This window comes from Bubalus bubalis, chromosome 15, assembly GCF_019923935.1.
Source record: "Bubalus bubalis isolate 160015118507 breed Murrah chromosome 15, NDDB_SH_1, whole genome shotgun sequence".
NCBI lineage: Eukaryota > Metazoa > Chordata > Mammalia > Artiodactyla > Bovidae > Bubalus > Bubalus bubalis.
In genome coordinates, this window is record NC_059171.1 from 65747617 (window position 1) to 65768342 (window position 20726).

Sequence of the window (20726 nt, forward strand, 5' to 3'; positions counted from 1 at the left end):
CCATACAGCTGATTCACGTTTTTGTACAGCAGAAACTAACGTAACACTGAAAAGCAATTATACTCCAATTGAAAAAATAAAATAAACTAATTGAAAAAAAAAAGCAGAGTAAGGGAAAAGACAGTGATGGGCAGAGGTGTTCCTGCCATAAGAGAATAGTATTATAAGCAGAAACAGAACAAACCTGGTCACTGGTAGTTGTCGAAATTGGCACAAATTTGAAGGACAGTAATTTGGTACTGTTAAAAATGTCAAGTGTGCATACCCTTCAACTAAGCTACAGTTATTCCACTTTTCGGAATGCATGTTAAAAAAATCCACATGGTAATGTTTATATGATTTAAAACCCCAAAATGCTCACTGTATCAGTTCAACAGAAAAAAATTAGAAAATAGCTGAAATCCTATCAATAAGGATTTGGATAAATAAAATTATGGTATAACAATACAACAGCAAAGGCTATGGTGCTCTTAAAATAAATAAGACTTACATATTAAAAAACACATAAGATACATAAAGTATTTATGGAACAGTAATGTATCATATTCCATTTAGAGAAAAAAAATTTATAAAGTGGTTTCACTATGTGTGCTAAGTCACTTCAGTCATGTCCTACTCTGTGCAACCCTATGGACTACAGCCCGCCAGGCTCCTGTGTCCATGGGATTCTCCAGGCAAAAACAGTGGAGTGGGTTGCCATGCTCTCCTCCAGGGGATCTTCCTGACCCAGGAATCGAACCTACGTCTCTTATGTCTCCTGCACTGGCAGGAAGGTTCTTTACCACTAGCGCCACCTGGAAAGCTCTGGTCTCACTGTACATACACACAACAAATGCTGACACATGTGCTGCCCAACAAACATATGTATCAAATAGCTACCAATGGTATCTTTAATTAGGAAAACTTCTCCTTATAATTTTATTCACCTCTTTAGCACTTGAATTTTTTCCCCATAAATTCCTAATAGTTTCTGAATATCTCTTTTTAAATTATATTGATTATGAATATTCCATTCTAAAGCATAATGATTTCTCCCACAAATTACCTCTTCTGGTAGAGTGGAATGGGGTTTGTCAGAAGTGGCAAGTAGTAAAACTGGAGCAAAAGAAGGTATATTCTGTAATAATGTGGTAAACGTGGCTTTGAGTGTTGGTCCAACTATTTCCCACCACAAGTGAATGTGAGGAACGTACACTATACTTGGTGCTGTTCTCTTAGCTTCACGAATCACCTAGTAGAGAGAGAAAACAATTACATTTACATACATTTAGAGAGTCAGCACATTAGCAGTGTGCTTTTTAAATCTAGAACAATTTAACTTCCCAGAACTGTCATATAAAACCCTTAAGTTTAAAAAATGCTTCCCCCAATCCCACCATCTTGTTATTGAATGTTTTTATAAAAGTTTCATTTTTAGAAAAACATAATTGCTTCAAGCAATTAGAAAACAGCTCAAGAAATCTAAAAGACTTTTCTGTTATGGCAACCAAGGTTAAATATAAAAATACATAAAACACTTTTACAAACTTTTAATATAACTAGAGCAAAAAAGAAGCAGCAGAATATTTGCATACTTTTTGCATAGCCATCACTGTTTTAAGTACTTCACTTATTTAATTCTCACAACAGTCATGTAAGTAAAGTACTGATTTTTCCATTTTGCAAATGGGGAAAATGGGGCAGAAAGACTTAATAAACTTTCCTAAGTCACATAGTAATTAAGAAGTGGAAAAGGATTTAAAGTCATACTTTTTAATAACTAAGCAGTTAGGCATGGTTCTGTTTTGAAAACATGAAGTCAGAAATCAGAAAGACCAAAAAACACAGTGTAAAAAAAAGAATGAAGCAATTCTAGACTTTGTCTCTGGAAGACTACTTCACCTTACAGCTTATTTGGGCAACAATGAATTACCTGGGCACATGTTTCTTCAGGAGACGTAGCACTGACTCCAAAAAGAACAGGAATGTCTAAAGTGTATACTGCAAATTTTTCCAAAGCATGGATGACAGCTGGTGCTAAATGAGAACCTTGCCCAAATCCTGGTTCGCCCACTATTAGCATTCTTGGTCGAAAAGACATAGGTTGATAACAAGCATTTCTGAAAGAAATGAGTAATAACCTATGTTTTAGGGAAAAAAAGCGTAAATTTCTCTCCCAATTATCAATTATAAACTTTTATAAGCCAAAAGTTTTGACAATATGGCCAATCATAGCAGCATGATTCATGTGGCTTTTGGAAATAATCGAACTTTACAGATTTTTAGGAATATAGTTTCTAACATCATGACAACTGTAACAAAATATTTTCTAATATTTTAATTTTTAAAAAAGTAAATTAGCTGGCATCCTTTATCTTCTCAAGCGTAATTTCATTTAGTTTTAGGGAATTCACACAAGAATGAATACATATGCTGCTGCTGCTGCTAAGTCGCATCAGTCGTGTCTGACTCTGCGCAACCCCATAGATGGCAGCCCAACAGGCTCCTCTGTCCCTGGGATTCTCCAAGCAAGAATACTGGAGTGGGTTGCCATTTCCTTCTCCAAATGAATATATATATACATATATATAAATTTTCAAGGGAAATGTACCTATTCAAATGAAGAAAATTAAAATTTTCTTTTGCCTTATTAAAGGATTTTTGAGAAAGTCCATTTTCGTATACCGATGGAACATCATCATCACTGTATGCCAAGTCACTTTCTAAGAGAGGACAACAAATATCTGTAAAGCAAGCAAAAAAAGTGTACATTAGTAGCTTTTCTCAATTACAAAGTGGATCTTCACATAATGCTTCAGTTAGCAACTCCAATGAGATTTTTTTCCAAAAAAGTTTGTGTACATATAAATAACAAGTAAATTTTAAAATGTACTTCAAACCTAAAATAAAGGCAGTCTAGGGTAATCTGTGAAGTAAACTTCCTTGATATCTAGGAAAAGCATGACCAAATTCCTTTCAAGAGGCTCTTTCATAAAGAAACATTACTGAGATGTACAAAATACTTAGTTTTACTGACTATGAAAACTGAACAGTCAATCAAGTTTCATACCGGAGTCTAATGCTTTGTTTGTTCTGGTTTCCGCATGTGGAAATACTCTCTGCAGGGCTTCTAGGATCTTGTGAACAGTGCTCTGCAGTAGTGGTTTCACAATGGTGGACAGTGCCTGCCCAGGTGATGTCACAGCTCTCTGGGAGGCTGGTATCATCTTTTGCATAGCTACCTCAAAATCCTTAGCTGAGATATTAATTGAAGAGAGATCCAATTGCAGTTTCTCACTAGTGGTATAGATCTGTGGGTAGCGTCGACGCAGAGCACATAAAGCAGCTTCAGAGCATATTGACTTGATATCTGCACCACAGTATCCTATCCAAGGCAACCAAAAAAGAAAAAAAAATTAAAGTAAATCACCACCATATTAAGCAAGACAATGGTTAAAAGAAAACTAAACATCAGCCTAGCAATATAGTAGCAAAATATTTAGGAGTAATAAGGCTAAAATGTCTCTCAGCCCCTCAGTGAACTCACATGGTTGATAATAACCCCTAACAAATCAATCAACTTTTGAGAGTGAAATACGCAAGCACTAAAAGCACAGCGCAGGGGTCAAGAGCATGAGTTTTGAAATCAGATAATCAGGATCAAATTCCAGTTTGTCATTTACTAGATGTGTGATCTTTTTAGAGAATCATTTATGCTTTCTCAGCCATTTCTATATCTGTAAAATAGGAATAAAGCTACCTACTTCACAGGATTGATGTAAGAGTTACCTGCAATAGCTTATGTAGAATACTTAACAGGATAATTAGAAAAATGTAAACAGCAAACAATCTAACTTCATTCTCAAATTCTTTGACAGTCAAGATGTTAAACACCTCAATATGGTATCTAGGACTTTATAAGAAAACATGCCACAAATTATAAATAAGAAACAAATCTAACTTTGTATTTCTTTAAACAAGAAACAAGGTTTCTTTAAACCTTGGCAAAACTACAACTTGTTCCATCTTTGAAATGCATGTAATATTTCTTGTAATACTTAAAGCAATGTTTACCAACAGAGTTTTCTGCTAGTTCTTCCAGAAACATGTCCAGTGGTTTAGGATTCCAATCCCTTGTGTGAATTTTTAGAATTTCTTTTCGAGCCTACAAACAAAAACAATTTAATTTTTCTATAATAATACAGTGCTATTTAGATTAGGGTAACTTTAATCTAAGATAATTGGCTTATCTAAAAATGTAAAGCTGTCAATACCTAATATAAACAGAAATATGGAACAGTAAAAATGGAAAAAAATGATGTATTTGTATGAGCTTAAGAAATCGTATTAAATAAGACTGCATTTTTAGTGCTCAAGTTCTAGTCATCACAAATGTGAATGAGAAAAATTAGCTAACTGCTGGATTATTGTTTATTGTACATATTAAAAACTGTTGAGTACTGACAGCTCTACCCATATTTTCGTACTTGGTTCTCAAAATATTCAGCAGCTTTAAAGTAACTGGGTAGAATTACATGGTTGTATCCATGAAAAAGTCAAGTCTAATGAACTGGCTGAGGACTGACTGTTAGGCCGTGTGTTCTGAATCAAAATAAAGTTATATGACTAACAAGCAAAGGCTGTGCTTGGGGTGGCGGGGCGGGTGTGGAGGTGCACGTCCAGAGATTCCCTGGTCCAGTGTTTGGGACTCAGCACTTTGACTGTCATGAGCCTGGGTTAAAATCCTGGTTGGAGAACTAAGATGCCACAAGGTATGCATTCCCCCAAATAATAAATAAATAAATAAAATAAAAAATTATCTGAGTTCTTTTCTTTAAATAATGCCTCTCTAAAAATACATACATACCTACTTGAATGTTAATCATACAACTTTGCTTCAGAACATACAAAACTCAATCTTCAAATTTGCACTATACTAAGACTTGTTCAAGATATGCACAATCAATTTTGTCAAAATTTGAGTGATGTCAAATTCTTACATCTTTATCAGGTAGGCTAAATAGGAATTCTCTGTCAAAACGACCAGGCCTTCGTAAAGCAGGATCAATAGAATCCAGTCTGTTGGTAGCACCAATGACCACAATTTCTCCTCTGCTGTCCAATCCATCCATAAGAGCTAGCAAGGTGGAAACAATTGAACTAAATTTAAAAATAAGAGAGAAGAGATTAACTATATAGAAGCCGAATACATCATTTCTTTTTTTGTGAAGATTTAATACATTAAATGTGTGAATAAATTTCCTCAGCGCATCCCACTATTTTCAATAGACTTTTAAAAAAGAAAATCTGTAAAATAACATACTAGGCACAAAGACATTTAAAATCAATGGAAAACACACTTTTTAGAATGCTACAAATGGATCCTGGAAGCCCATCATAAAGCACAATTTCACATAGAACTCTGGAGTTCTCAAACAAGGAGGCAATAAAAAATATATATATACAAGTATTAGGCAGATAAACAGAGACTTTGAAAAAAAAAAAAAAGCTTCAAAAACTTCATTGTGTACACATTATCAAAGGATGCCAAAGTAAAACAGAATATACTGGACTGTGATTGCTTCTAGGTCTTTTTAGTGTCCAGAGACAGGAATTATTTTTTCTTCAAAAATAAATTTCATCATGAGTTCATACTGATATTCCAATTCAAATAAAGATCCAAGGGTTTTAATTTAACTTATTTTATATTTGCATCCCCTTTCTCTTGGGCTAAAAATCTTATTTTCTAATGTATTCACATAATTACTTATTTACATTATCCTACAATATTATCAGAAACAATAAGACACAGAGTATAGTTTAATCATGGTCAATGTGCTAACTTCTAAAAAAGCTTAATTTAGCAAAAACATTTTTCTCTAAAATTTTTTAAGTCTTTGGAAAAAAACCAAAAAACTTGCACAATAAAATTTCTCTTAAAAACACATATTTGAAATGGCAAGTGCTTGCTAAAATTATTCTGTATTTGTTGCTGAAATTTCTTCAATCCCTTTTAGAATTATTCCAAACTACAGTAGTTACTCAACTGCTTGACTGAAAAGTGATGGTGCTAGTGTTATTCATATTAACACAATGAATACAGTACAGCTGATATTGAAATGAGTCACATTTAAAAAGTGTGCATCATTATTAGTAGGTATGAGCACACACAAGTGTTTTTAATCATACAGGAGTAAACATTTTAATTTACTCAGAGCAACAAATAAAATTCTACAGCATCAAGTCAAAGAAGGGTATAATAATACAGTAAATGTTGTTAGGCATTAGAAAAGCCAAAACCTACATATCATTCATATTTTTACATCTTGTTCCTCTTTTACAACATCTATGGTAAAAATAATACTGGCATTATGAAGGCATGCAAACATTTGCTTTTGGGTATCCCAAATTAATTAAGTAGTTACATTGAAGAAGAAGGTCTGAAGAACTGAAGATGAACTAGGACTAAAGTAATTTAGATTCAAGTTGAGGCAGTGGCACTAATGAAAACTGCTCCCCTGGGTACACAGTTATCACAGGGGAGATGCAAGTTTCTCATTCTGAAAATGAGGAAGTTGAGCTAGTATTAGAAACTTAAACTAGTGGTCATACACTAAGATATATTTTGCTTGGCTCAGGTAGTGCCTTTAAAGCATCCGACCTAGCTGGCAACATCTAAAAGATAGTTAACATACATAAAATTTAAGAAAGAGAAAACTTATTTTTCAAATCTGAGTCAGCTTTTGCACTTCAATAATAGGCTGGAGCTAAAAGCAACTGACTATTCTCTGACAATTAGACATTCAGACACATTTCCCTGACCTACTCTTATCTCTGGCCTGCCTCACTCATTTTATCTGCCTTTATTTACCTCACTGGGCCAGTGGGCATTTAAGTCTGTATCACAAGTTAAATCTATAACCAATATTGTGTTTGAGAACATCCTACCATTTAGAACAGGTTCACTTTTCTTTTTTGTACTATACATTGGTTTCTACTACCAAACAACTGGTTTATAAAGTTTCTTACTGTTTAACATTCTATCCCTCCTGTAACATTAATACAGCTCAGAATATAGGGAGAAAGGCAGAAGTACCATCAAGCAAGTTTTACCTGTGAATTTGATCTTGCCGGCTTGATCGTACTGGGGCCAGACCATCAATTTCATCAAAGAAAATAATTGATGGGCGCATCTGATAGGCCTAGAAAGCAGTCCAGTGATTGCAGGCTATCATGAAAGACTTCAAATATGTAGACTCAATATAAACCACTTTAAATTCATTCCTACTTGCATTTAACAAGTTTTAAAAAATATAACTGTAAATTCAAGAATTGTGTTTTAAGGATTCAGACTAAATTATTAACAGCGTGTGATTTAAGTTTATTTGTATATTCAGCTGGAAATATTCAAAATACATACTCCACTGGTTATATCCCTTAGATTTCATTTAGCTATAATTATTGGGACACAAAAAACATCTATAGAAGACCAACTGTCAAAGCAAAACAAAGAACAGAAGACAGTGACACAGCCTTCCTCCATGTCAGGATGAGAAAACATTTAACAAGATGCTATAGTTTAAAATCAATTTCAGTAAAATTAAAATTTAAAAAGCCTCAGTGAATTTTATAAAGAGATATAAAAGTATTTGCAGCAATATGCCTCAGTAGATCAGAATGTATCATCTCTTAACTAACTGTCAATACATCTGGGATATGAAACTGAAAGCCACTCAGGCAAAGCTAATCTTCAGCTTGCATAGTGAAACATAAACTCACTAGTGTTATCTCTTTATGAAAATATCACTCTTTCTCTAGATACGAGACCTAAGACTCCAAAGAATTTAGACCCAATTATCCTTTTCTCTTTTCTCTCTAAAATTGTTTGTCATAAGTTGGTGTAATCAAGACATACAAAGGAAAATAATCTAGAAACATTATATATTTGACATAATTATTTTGAGTCTATTTCTATGAAAAGTGATTAAATGCAAACTTTATCCAAACCTTACAAACTTAATCTACATTGATTACAGATCTATATAAGCAAATTTTAATATCATACCTGATCAAATAGCAATCGCAGCTGTCTCTCAGATTCTCCTACCCACTTACTCAGACAATCGGCACCTTTCCTCATGAAAAATGCAACTCTTTTATCCCCTTGACTGCACTCATTGGCAAGTGCTCTAGCAACCAGAGTTTTTCCAGTTCCAGGTGGACCATAAAACAAACAACCTCTGTAAAAGAGTATTATTTTAGCAATACATTAAAAAACAGGCTAAACAAAATTAGAGATCAATTTCATGAATATAATTAGTGAATAAGAAAGTAAACAAGACAACTGAAACATTTCAATACACAAAGCACAACTTAAAACCTGGGATTAATATTCATACTACAAAATGAATATTGAAACTATTTATAAACCCTTTATTTGAAACATTTTCTTTTATTCATTCAAATCTGTTCATATTACCTTATCTTGCAAAAAAGGTATGATTGACAGTTTACTTTTATAACATATCAGTGGGAAGAATAGCAGATCTCAAGTATCATCCTTGGTCTGAGTGTCAGTAACGTAACACCAAAACTTTTGCAAGAAAATGGTGGGAATGACCATGAGATAAAGTAGGATAAAAGAGAGAAATTGAAGTAGTGGCTGGATGATAGGCACCAGGACAATGTAAACAATTCACAATAATTCTTGGTGATATCACTGCTCTGTCATGGGATAATGCAGTTTTTTCACCTATTCCCAAAGTTATTCACTGATCTCATGGCAGAATTCTGAGAAAATGAGTTATATTCACACTCTTCATAGAAATGATCAAGTAACTGCTCCTTAACTATCTAATAGTGATTTAGTTGAAAAGTTAAAGATCTCAGAAAAACAGAAACGACAGAATAAGAATGGCCAAACAAACAAAAAAGTGATGGATGAAATAAATCTATTCAAAGTCAAGGATAAAATATAAAAGAAAAATTAAGAGTATTCCCTGGCGGTCTAGTGAATATGATTCAGCGCTTTCACTGCAAGGGTCTGGGTTCAATCCCTGGCTGAGGAACTAGGATCCTGCAAACCCTGCAGCACAGTCAAAACAAAAATAATAGGAAACAGACATAATCAAATGCAGATGCGGAAAAAAAGTTGTTTAGAAAACAATCAATTTAAATGGAATAAATCAGTGATTTCAATGGACAAAAGCCAAGACAGAAACAGATTTTTTTAAAAAATATATTTATTGGGCCAATAGTTTTATTTGTGAGATTATTTTAAAGAAAAAAGTAAGGATTCCCATAAAGAGGAAGCAATGGAGATGTTCATGGTACTAATTATCTGTAATAACAAAAACTTAGGAGAAAACAAAAGAGTCGGCAATAGCAGAATCAATTAAATAAAATGTGATACATCCACAAAATGGAGTATCATTCAGCCATTGAAATGGAAAGAGAACATACCATATAAAAACAGTTTAACACAATCATATGTTGATTTTTTATGAGCAGAAATGTAAGAAAAATGTAAGAAAGTGGAAATGAAGAGAAAAAAATTTAAGGAACTGGTCTAATTTAATTTTTTAAATAGAAGTATAGCTGATATACATTATTAACTAAGTTAGAGGTGTAAAATACAGTGACTTACAATTTTTAAAGGCAATATTCCATTCAGTTTCTGTAAAATATCTGCTCGAGTCCCCATTTTGTATAATATACTCTGGTAGATTCTTTTATACCTAACAGTTTATACCTCTTAATCCCCTACCCATACACTGCCCCTTCTCAGCTCCCTCTCCCCATTGGTAATCATCAGTTTGTTCTCTATTTGTGAATCTGCTTTTTTCTCATATTCACTAGTTTGCTGTAGTTTTAGATTTCACATAAAAGCAATATCATATATATTTGCCTTTCTCTGATATTTCATTCAGCAAAATGGCCTCCAATCCCATCCTTGTCGGTGCAAATGGCAGTATTTCATTCTCTTTTTATGGCTCAGCAGTACTCCACTGTATATATATTTATACCACGTCTTCTTCATCCATTCATTTGCTGATGTGGACACTTAGGTTGCATCTGTATCTTGGCAATTATGAATAGTACTGCTATCAACACTAGGGTGCATGTGGGTTTTCTGAATTAGTGTTTTTTGGACATATACCCAACAGTGGAATTACTGGTATATGACGGTAGTTCTATAATTTTTTGAGAAACCTTCATACTGTTTCTCACAGTGGCAGCACCCATTTACATTCCCACCAACAACATATAAGGGTTTCTTTTCTCCACATCCTCGCCAACATTTACTATTTGTCCTTTTGACGGCAGCCTTCCTGACAGGTATGAGGTAATACCTCATTGTGGTTCTGATTTTCATTTCCCTGATGATTAGTGATGCTGAGTATCTTTTCCTGTGCCTGTAGGCCACGTGCATGTCCCCTTGGACAAACGTCTATTCAATTCTTCTGGCGATTTTTAAATCAGGTTGTTTCACTGATGTTTAACTGTATGAACTTTTTATATATGTTGGATATTTATCCCTTATCAGTTATATCATTTGCAAATATTTTCTTCTATACGTTGCCTTTCTGTTTTGTTAGTGGTTTCCTTTGCTGTGAAAAAGCGTAAAATATAATTAGGTCCCATTTATTAATCTTGGTTTCATTTTAGGAGATGAATCCAAAGAAATATTGCTATGATTTACATTAAAAGTTCTATTTTTCCTATGTTTTCCACTAGGAGTTTTATGGTTTGTGGTCTTAAAGTTAGTCTATTTTGAGTTTATTTTTGTATATGATGTTAGAGAATGTTCTAATTTGTCATTGTTGCTTTAATTCACTAAACCACTTTTTTTTTTTTTTGCCACAACCTGTGGTTTGTGGGATCTTAGCTCTCTGACCAGGGATTGAACCCAGGCCCCTGGGAGTGAGATCATGAAATCCTAACCACTGGATTGCCAGGAATTCCCTAAAATTCACTAAATGACTTTAACTAGGTACTTTCAACATGTCCTGTCATCATTAAATCACTATTTAATATTCTATATTTTTTGATTAAATTTTTTAAAATTCACCAGTGTTTAACTATAATTGATTTATGCTTCAATTTAACTAAAATGATTTATGCTTTAAAAAGCCTACAAACTTTTAAAAGTTTACTTAAATCAATGTTTCCATAGAGGGTGATTCAGGGAAAAAAATTATAAAAGGAAAAGAAAAATCAGGAACTAGGGTTTAAAAACTGGTTAAGTAAGGTATAAAAACTATAAGAAAGAAGATAAAAAAAGGATGGTGATTAAAATTTTAAAAAGGATGGTGATACAAAAAACCCCTACCCTCCTGTCACCAAAACAGCAAATATTAAAGTTGGTGGGGAGAGGAGAGATATAAAAGAAAAAATACAATTATATTATATATGGCTCGACTGCAAAAAAATATATATATATAGGCATAAAGCAAACACTGAAAATTGATTCAGTAACTTTATATGTGTACAAATAAACTACTGAAAGTATTAAGGAAGGGGAATAAATATTTATGTATGGAGGGTAGGGAAAGTAAAGGAGCCAAATAGCCACTGTTCATCCTTAGAAGTCTATAAATTGTGTCTAAAATAGAAAAATGAGGGACTTCCCCGGTGATTCATAGTGTGGCCAAAAGACAGAAACAAATTTAAAAAACAGAAAAATTAAAATGAAGAAGCGTTGAAGAGGGTCTACCCTACTTTTGTAAATTTTTCTTTGTGAAACTTACGGTGCTATTTGACTTTTAAAGTTATGTATATATATAATCAACTATGTGCACATGGGAGCTCAGTTGTGTCTGATTCTTTGCAATCCCACAGACTGTAGCCCTCCAGGCTCCTCTGTCCATGGATATACTTCAGTACAAAATAAAAATACATATATTAAAAAATTATGTGCATGTATGCACTTCCACTTACTACATCACTCTGCTTGACCTCCCAATTGTATGTAATTATTTTATGCCGTTATAAAATAATAATTTATACTGTTAAGTTAATCATGTTCCCATTATAGCTTGCAATTACAATTATCTTTTATTTTTTATCTGGCTATTGATTGTGAAAACTGAAAAACATCTTTTACTACTCTGAAAAAAATAAAATAAAAATACATACATTAAAAAACTATGTACATATATTACTTTGATATAAATTTAAAACCAAATCACAAAGCTGAAAGGAAAAAAGAGTAGGTAAGACAGGAATTTTACTAAATGTATGAAAAGTCATGGGAAATGATTTTTTTAATGGAGAATCAATTTTGAAACCATTTTTCATCTTAAACATTGAGAAAGTAAAAATACTCAAATCACCCAGGACCTTGCAAGGGCAAGTATAACAAATGACTCTAGGCCTGGAAATTTTCAAGAGAGAGGCGGTTTCTGTACATAGCACAGGAAAGATTTTAGCTAAAATAAAAAGTATAATTAAATTACCTTGGAGGTTGAATTTTGAATTTTTCAAAGACTTCTGGATAAAGTAATGGAAATACTACCATCTCTTTTAGAGCTGCAATATGATTAGACAAGCCACCAACACTATCAAATCGTACCTGTTAATAGAAGGGAAACATTGACATTCTGAGATTTTACAAAAATTTACAAAAGTAGGGTCAAAATCTCTGAGTCAAAGCTAAAATCTTATTCCATTCTTAAATTATATCCAAGCCACACATAGTCAACTGAGTAACAGTAACTTAACAGGAACAATTGAGCAACAGTTGTGGCCTAAAGATTACAAAAAAATAAAAGGTTCTACAAAGATAAAAAATTTCTTATAAAACACTGCTTTCTTTTTTAATTTTTTTTTCTTTTTTTAAATTTTAAACTAAAATAATACATCTCAGACTGTACTCACTGAAGAATCTAGTTGCATTGGATCAACATCTGCAAGGCTTGCTCCGATTTTCATGCGATCTTTATAAATTCCTTTTAATTCATCTTTGCGAAAATTTAGTGGGAGGCACCTAAGATTACAAACCCCAAACATTCATCAAACACCACTTTCCTCCCCCAAATTCCATGTTAGAATATAGACATTTTTCTTAAGAATTAAAAAAATTCCAAATGGAGTAATCATGAGATTATGTGTTTTGAGTTCCTCCTTTTCTTTACTAGTTGAGAACTTCAGTGTTAGAAATATTTACATCTGAAGGCTTATTATTAAAGATATACAATCTAATGAAAATATCACAAGATACCACGGCAACATAAAGTAATTCATGGTTGAGAATTCAGGAAGTATCAACGTACATTATAACGATAGTGTCTGACCTACAACACTTTACCATTTGTTGGACACGGTTTTAGTTTAGGTGCTAAACAAGTACAAGGTCATTAAATCCTCACAATACTCTTACGACATAGGTATTATTATTTTTCCCATTTTAAAAGAAAGCCAAGGCACAGAAAGGTTAACTGTCTTGCCCAGGATCACACAGATAGTATAAGTGGCAGATCTAGGAATCAAACCCAAGCAGCCTGATTCCAGATCCGCCACCACCCTGCTATTATACCTCTCAGCAAAATATGCAGAGCCCACCAGCACCTGGATCCATGTCAATCTTTTCAAGCAAGAGTGAATCACTACTTTCCTAATTACTTTCAAAAACATTTACAGTAGGTTACAAAAAAATATACCTAGAAAAAGCTCTTGTTTTATAGATGGAAGAATGAAAACGCTCATGTTAAAAGTTAAGATACCTGTATAAGAATGCCTAAGCAAAGAATCCCTGCTACTACTAAATACAAGTAAAAGCACACCATCTTCTCCCCAAGTGACAATTCTTGCTAGTTTCAAATTCCATGAGAAATTTATACTGCCAAGCTTAAGATGGAAAAGTTTTCAACTGTGGCTTTTAAAAAGATATTTAAGTAATTCTTAATAGAATTGCATAATATAAAATTAATAGGACTGAATGCACATTTCTATAAAATGAAGGCAAGTACATAACTTTTGAATGATCTCATTGCTGTCCAATAGAAATGAAATGCACACCAAAATGTATTAACCACACTAAAGAGTATACTATTTTAATAATGTATTTTATATGTCTCAGTTCAGTTCAGTCACTCAGTTGTGTCCAACTCTTTGCGACCCCACGGACTGCAGCACTCCAGGCCTCCCTGTCCATCGCCAACTCCTGGAGTTTACACAAACTCATGTCCATTGAGTCGGTGATGCCATCCAGCCATCTCATCCTCTGTCGTCCCCTTCTCCTCCTGCCTTCAATCTTTCCCAGCATCAGGGTCTTTTCCAATGAGTTAGTTCTTCACACCACGTGGCCAAAGTATTGGACTTTCAGCTTCAGCATCAGTCCTTCTAATGAATATTCAGGACCGATTTCCTTTGGGATGGACTGGTTGGATCTCTTTGCAGTCCAAGGGACTCTCAAGTGTCCTCTCCAACACCACAGTTCAAAAGAATCAATTCTCTGATGCTCAGCTTTCTTTATAATCCAACTCTCACATCCGTACATGACTACTGGAAAAAGCATAGCTTTCACTAGATGGACCTTTGTTGGCAAAGGAATGTCTGCTTTTTAATATGCTTTCTAGGTTAGTCATAGCTTTTCTTCCAAGGAGCAAGTGTCTTAATTTCATGGCTGCAGTCACCATCTGCAGTCATTTTGGAGCCCCAAAAAATAAAGTCTGTCACTGTTTCCACTGTTTCCCCATCTATTTGCCATGAAGTGATGGGACTGGATGCCATGATCTCAGTTTTCTGAATGTTGAGGTTTAAGTCAACTTTTTCACTCTCCTCTTTCACTTTCATCAAGAGGCTTTTTAGTTCCTCTTCACTTTCTGCCATAAGGGTGGTGTTGTCTGCATATCTGAGGTTATTGATATTTCTCCCAGCAATCTTGATCCAGCTTGTGCTTCTTCCAACCCAGCATTTCTCATGATGTACTCTGCATATAAGTTAAATAAGCAGACTGACAATATGCAGCCTTGATGTTCCCCTTTCCCTATTTGGACCAGTCTGTTGTTTCATGTCCAGTTCTAACTGTTGCTTCTTGACCTGCATACAGATTTCTCAAGAGGAAGGTCAGGTGGTCTTATATTCCCATCTTTTTAAGAATTTTCCAGTTTGTTGTGGTCCATACAGTCAAAGGCTTTGGCATAGTCAATAAAGCAGATGTTTTTCTGGAACTCTTGCTTTTTCGATGATCCAACAGATGTTGGCTATTTGATCTCTGGTTCTTCTGCCTTTTCTAAATCCAGCTTGAACAGCTGGAAGTTCATGGTTCATGTACTGTTGAAGCGTGGGTTGGAGAATTTTGAGCATTAACTTCACTAGCGTGAGAGATGAGCGCAACTGTGTGGTAGTTTGAGTATTCTTTGGCATTGCCTTTCTTTGGGACTAGAATGAAAACTGACCTTTTCCAGTCCTGTGGCCACTGCTGAGTTTTCAAATTTGCTGACATACTGAGTGCAGCACTTTCACAGCATCATCTTCTAGGATTTGAAACAGCTCAACTGGAATTCCATCACCTCCACTAGCTTTGTTCGTAGTGATGCTTCCTAAGGCCCACTTGACTTTGCATTCCAGGATGTCTGGCTTTAGGTGAGTAATCACACCATCATGGTTATCTGGGTCATTGTGATCTTTTTTGTATAGTTCCTCTGTGTATTCTTGCCACCTCGTCTTAATATCTTCTGGTTCTGTTAGGTCCATATCATTTCTGTTCTTTATTGTGCCCATCTTTGCATGAAATGTTCCCTTGGTATCTCTAACTTTCTTGAAGAGATCTCTAGACTTTCCCATTCTATTGTTTTCTTCTATTTCTTTGCACTGATCACTGAGGAAGGCTTTCTTATCTCTCCTTTCTATTCTTTGGAACTCTAAATTCAAATATCTTTCTTCTCCTTTGCCTTTCGCTTCTCTTCTAGTCATAGCCATTTGTAAGGCCTCCTCAGAAAACAGTATGTCTCAATATATCCCAAATATTTCATCACACAAAATTAATATTTAAAAAATTGACATATTTTACATTCTCTTTTTTTGTACTAAGTCTTTGAAATCCAAGAGTGTGTTTTTTACAAAAACGGATGGTAAATCTCAATTCAGATGAGCTATGGATACATTTTAAGTGTCATACGTGGCTGGCTAGTAGCCAGCATACTGAATGCTGTGTTAAGTTGCTTCAGTCATGTCTGACTCTTTGTGACCCTGTGGACTATAGCCCACCAGGCTCCTTTGTTCAAGGATTCTCCAGGCAAGAATACCGGAGAGGATTGCCATTTCCTCCTCCAGGGGAACTTCCTGACCCAGGGATCAAACGCACGGCTCCTGCATCACAGGCAGATTCTTAACCGCTGCATACTTTATACTTAAAGCCCAGCACACTGAATAGAACAGAGCTAACATGATTTAAAAAACACATAGAACTTAGGATATAAAAAATGATTGGTTTGCATGCCCCTTCAATATGTTCTAGTCGCTTTATCAAACTTGTTTTCTACCCTACAAATATTGCATTGTTAGAATCCAAGCACTGAATTATTCATTTACCCCCCATATCCATAAAATGGGAGTAATTTTTGCCCTGTTTTTATGATTATTGTGAAAAATCAAATGAGCTGATTTAGTATATCTGAACTTACACTATAAGCAGTTATGAAATAAGTTAACCTTTCAATTTTCCTGAAGAGTTCTACAATAAGAATTTTTTTATCATTATAAACAGAAAAAAAAATTTCAGTGAAAAAATAGTTATTTCCTCAAGTCAGTGTTTACCAAGCAGCATTTTGGTTTTATAAGAAAACATGCTCTGGACTTCCCTGGAGGTCCAATGGTTAGAAATCTGCCTGCCAATGCAGAGGACATGGGTTCAGTCCCTTGTCTGGGAAAATCTCACATGCCATGGGGCAGCTGGGCCTACTGAGCCCATGTGCTGTGACTACTGAAGCCTGTGTGCCTAGAGCCCGTGCTCCACAAGAGAAGCCACTGCAGTGAGAAGTACTGCAATGAAGAGAAAACCCTGCTCACCACAGCTAGAGAAAGCCCACATACAGTAACAAAGATCCAGCGCAGCCAAAAATATATAAATTAAAAAAAATATGTTCTAACCCTTCAACTGAAGATATTTCAAACACGAGTTATTATATATTAAGGCTTATATATTAAACTGGTATATAAATTTTTAAGTAATTTTTTAATATGTGCCAAGCTGTACATATTCCCGAATTATTCATTTTTCTTTCTACTTAAAAAAGCTGGCAGTTTTAAAGGAATCAACAAGCACTTACCTGTTGATAGCTCTATTACGGCTCCTTTTTCTTCTCCTCTCAAACTGCTGTTCGTCTTCTGAAGAGGAGGATGAAGTAGAGTCACTACTGTGGATTGCATGCCTTCGCCTAAAGAGGTAAACTGAAATCATAATGGAAGAAGGCAGGAGAAACATACAATACAAATATCAGAAATACCTAAAAATACCTAGTGATCCAAAAATGTTTATCATAAAATTAATATATTTGCTGAATCAATGAAGTGAGCTTTGTTGGTTGAATCTTCTGAAGGAATTAAAAGACTTGGATAACGGAGAATGGAAAAGATAGGAAGCTATAGGCATCATTAAGACAAAACATGGTTCAGGCAGAGTGACTTCTTGTCTTAATATAAGTCAGGTATACTCAAAGAGAAGGTACGATTAAGAGGGTTTTACAATCTTTGGGATTGTAATTTTAGAAAGTATTTTCAAGATTATACTATATATAATTTACATTTGGAAGGGAATCACCTATTTTGAAATGTCAAACAATATTCAAAGGAGAACACGATAATTTTTTTTTCTTTAGAATTTTTAATGTAAACCAAACGGGATCAAGAGGGATCAAAAAAAGCTAAGAAACAGTGAGAAAACAGATGCTCTTTTATCTATAGTGTATCCTCAACTCTAAATTCACAACTGCCATTTAATGGTTGTGTAAACGTGGATGAGTTACTCAACCCATACAAGCCTCTATTTTCCTACTTACAAAAAAAAAAGAGAGAAAAATAATCAAAATCTTAGCCTGCTTGGTAGTATCAGATGAAGTACCGAGTGTTACAATCTCAAAAAAGTTTTTAAATCACTTCTACCTTTGGACAGTTGCAAACGACTCACGGAATAAAAGCAAAGAAATCTGGCTGGGAAAACTTTAATCGTTCTGTTGGCTCAGGGTAGACAGCATTTCCTGAGTCAGAATACAATCATGGTTAAGTAGGTATGTCCAAAAATACAGAAGTTCACAATTTATTATCTGAAAATTGAAGTCCAGAATCTTGTACCTAGAAAAACCCTGTAAACAAGTTTTTCCATTATTCACTTAGCAGCAAAACATGACCTGAAATGTCACAAATGCAATTCACAATCTCTATTTGTCCCACTTACTATGATTATTCATATGTTTTGCTATAAAATTAATACATTTGACTATACACTGGGGGCCCAGACACACTTATAAATGTTAATGTTGCACATTATGATTGTTGTATATTATCTTTGTAACTCTACCCCTGGCCACAAATCTGAATGCTGAAACATAAACAGCCCAGGGTTTTGATAATCCTCCACCATCCAACCACTCAAACACGCCTAAGACCAATTTTGTGATCTGCCTGAAACTAAAAATATCTAGTACAAGTCTACAATTTTATATGAAAAACTTATTTAATACTACCATTAATTAATATTATAAAGAGACCTTCACAATTACAAAGTACACATAACTGTCTGTGAATTCAGTAGGTATGCACAATAATTAAGACTAACAATTAATAAAAAGGACTAGCATTGACTGTTTCTTGTACCCAGTAGTTGACATATCTCATTTAAACCATTAAAACTCTGGACAAGTACGTATTAGTAGGCTCATTGTATAATCAGGGCCAATATGGCTCACAGTTCAACTAATCTGCTTAAAATATCAGAATTAGTCAGTGACAGTGTCAGAATTCAAAACCTTTGTCTATTAAAAAAAAAATGGTTCACATTCTGTACACTACCACACTGATGATCTCCAGTTGTTTATTTCATAAATCAAAAAATTATAAGCAAACCGCAAAATCTTGTGTACTGACACAGTTTCCAATGTCTGATTTGCAAAGTAGGGATTACCTTTAACCATTAAAGTGCAGTAACAAATGCATATAGTACTTAACATACGCCAAGTACTATTTTAAGTGATTTACATGTATTAACTTATCTAATCTGCAGTACTATGAAATAGGTGCTATTGTCTGCATTCTACAGATCAAAAAGTTAAGCATGGACAGGTTAAGTAACTTGGAAGAAGTCACTAATAAGTTAAGTGGTAGAAGTGAATTCACAATCTAGGCAGTCCTAGCTCTTCAGAATTATACTACACTGCAGAAAGTCTATTATTTCAGTTGAAAAAAATTCTAAACACATATAACCCACGTTCACTCTTTTTCTTTCTTCCCATTTTCTTCCTATTTCCCAAAACTTCTTCAAAACTAAGAAGTTTTGAAAATCTGACACAGACAGCACTGGACCTGCACTATGAATCCAACTAGAACGTCTAGAGAGGTCAGTTCTAGTTCCTTGACAACCAGTAAGGAATACTTTGAAACACTAGTGAAGCAATTGTACTATTTATGTTACCTTCTTGTTTAAAGGTGGTAGGTTTGTTTCAGAAACTGCAAACTGAGGCTAGAGAATAAACCTTAGATGATGAGAGGTTAGCAATCAGAAGAAAGACAGAAAATCCTACTTTAATGGTTAGCATTTTAATGGTTTAGCATTTAAGGAGCATTTCTGAAGTTCTGCTGTGTAAGTATGCCAAAGACCCTTGGAAGATCCTGCATGGTGGCTGCAAGTTTCACTAAGAGCAAAGTTCCAACGATTCACCGGATTTGTGTTTTGTTTCCCTGCCTAAGCAGGATACAAACTATAAACAGAGGTTGATCTCTTCAAGAAAAAGTAAAAAGGCTAAGCAAAATGACTACCATTAAAGCTGTCAGAAGAAATGAGATGTTAACTCCACCCTGGCACAGAAAATTCAGAGAAAAAAAAAGTTTATAAAGGGCTACATTCAAAACATCTGGTAAAGGTGTAGAGAAACTGAAACTCTAGTACACTGTGGGAATGTAAAGTGCAGCAACCATTTTGGAAAAATGATCTGGCAATTCTCAAAACATTAAATATAGTTAGTATCTGATCCAGCAATTTCACTTCCAGGTATATATCCAGGAGAAACCAAAACATGTCCACACAACAAGTTACACATGAATGTTCCTAACAGAATTACTCATAATAGCCAAAAAAGTAGAAGCAACCCAAATGTACATCAACTAATAAAGGGATAAACAAAATATGGTACATTTATACAAAGGAATCTTATTTGCCAATAAAAAGGGATGAAGTGGGACTTCCCTGGTGGTCCAGTAGTTAAGAATTTGCTGGCCATTCTTGTTTCTCTTAAAAATGAATTGTCTTTGACCAAAGATTCACCTAGGTAGGGATAAGCATAAGTGTTGCTTCAATTTTCTGAGGTCTTACAAGATCAATTAAAAAAAAAAAATTCACCTGCCAATTTAGGGGACATGGGTTTGATCCCTGGTCTGGGAAGATTCCACATGCTGCAGAGCAACAAAGCCCATGTTCCACAACTACTGAAGCCCGTGAGCCTAGAGCCTGTACTCAACAAGAGAGGCCACCACAATGAGAAGCCCATGCACCACAACTAGAGAAAGCCCATGGGCAGTAACGAAGACTCAGC

At 34.5% G+C, this 20726-nt stretch overlaps 1 protein-coding gene across 3 annotated transcripts in view; it reads right to left on the minus strand.

The window, feature by feature from the left end:
- ATAD2 (ATPase family AAA domain containing 2) overlaps window positions 1-20726 on the minus strand; it is a 63689-nt gene that overhangs the window by 20472 nt on the left and 22491 nt on the right. For all 3 annotated transcript variants that reach the window (XM_006045596.4, XM_006045597.4, XR_003103687.3), the window contains 11 exons: window positions 17253-17360; window positions 12859-12967; window positions 12438-12553; window positions 8045-8219; window positions 7093-7181; window positions 4980-5139; window positions 4054-4144; window positions 3050-3364; window positions 2591-2723; window positions 1913-2099; window positions 1046-1231 (listed from right to left, as the gene is read on the minus strand). In XM_006045596.4, the coding sequence (XP_006045658.3) occupies window positions 1046-1231; window positions 1913-2099; window positions 2591-2723; window positions 3050-3364; window positions 4054-4144; window positions 4980-5139; window positions 7093-7181; window positions 8045-8219; window positions 12438-12553; window positions 12859-12967; window positions 17253-17360 (1669 nt within the window). The remainder of the gene's footprint in view (window positions 1-1045; window positions 1232-1912; window positions 2100-2590; window positions 2724-3049; window positions 3365-4053; window positions 4145-4979; window positions 5140-7092; window positions 7182-8044; window positions 8220-12437; window positions 12554-12858; window positions 12968-17252; window positions 17361-20726) is intronic.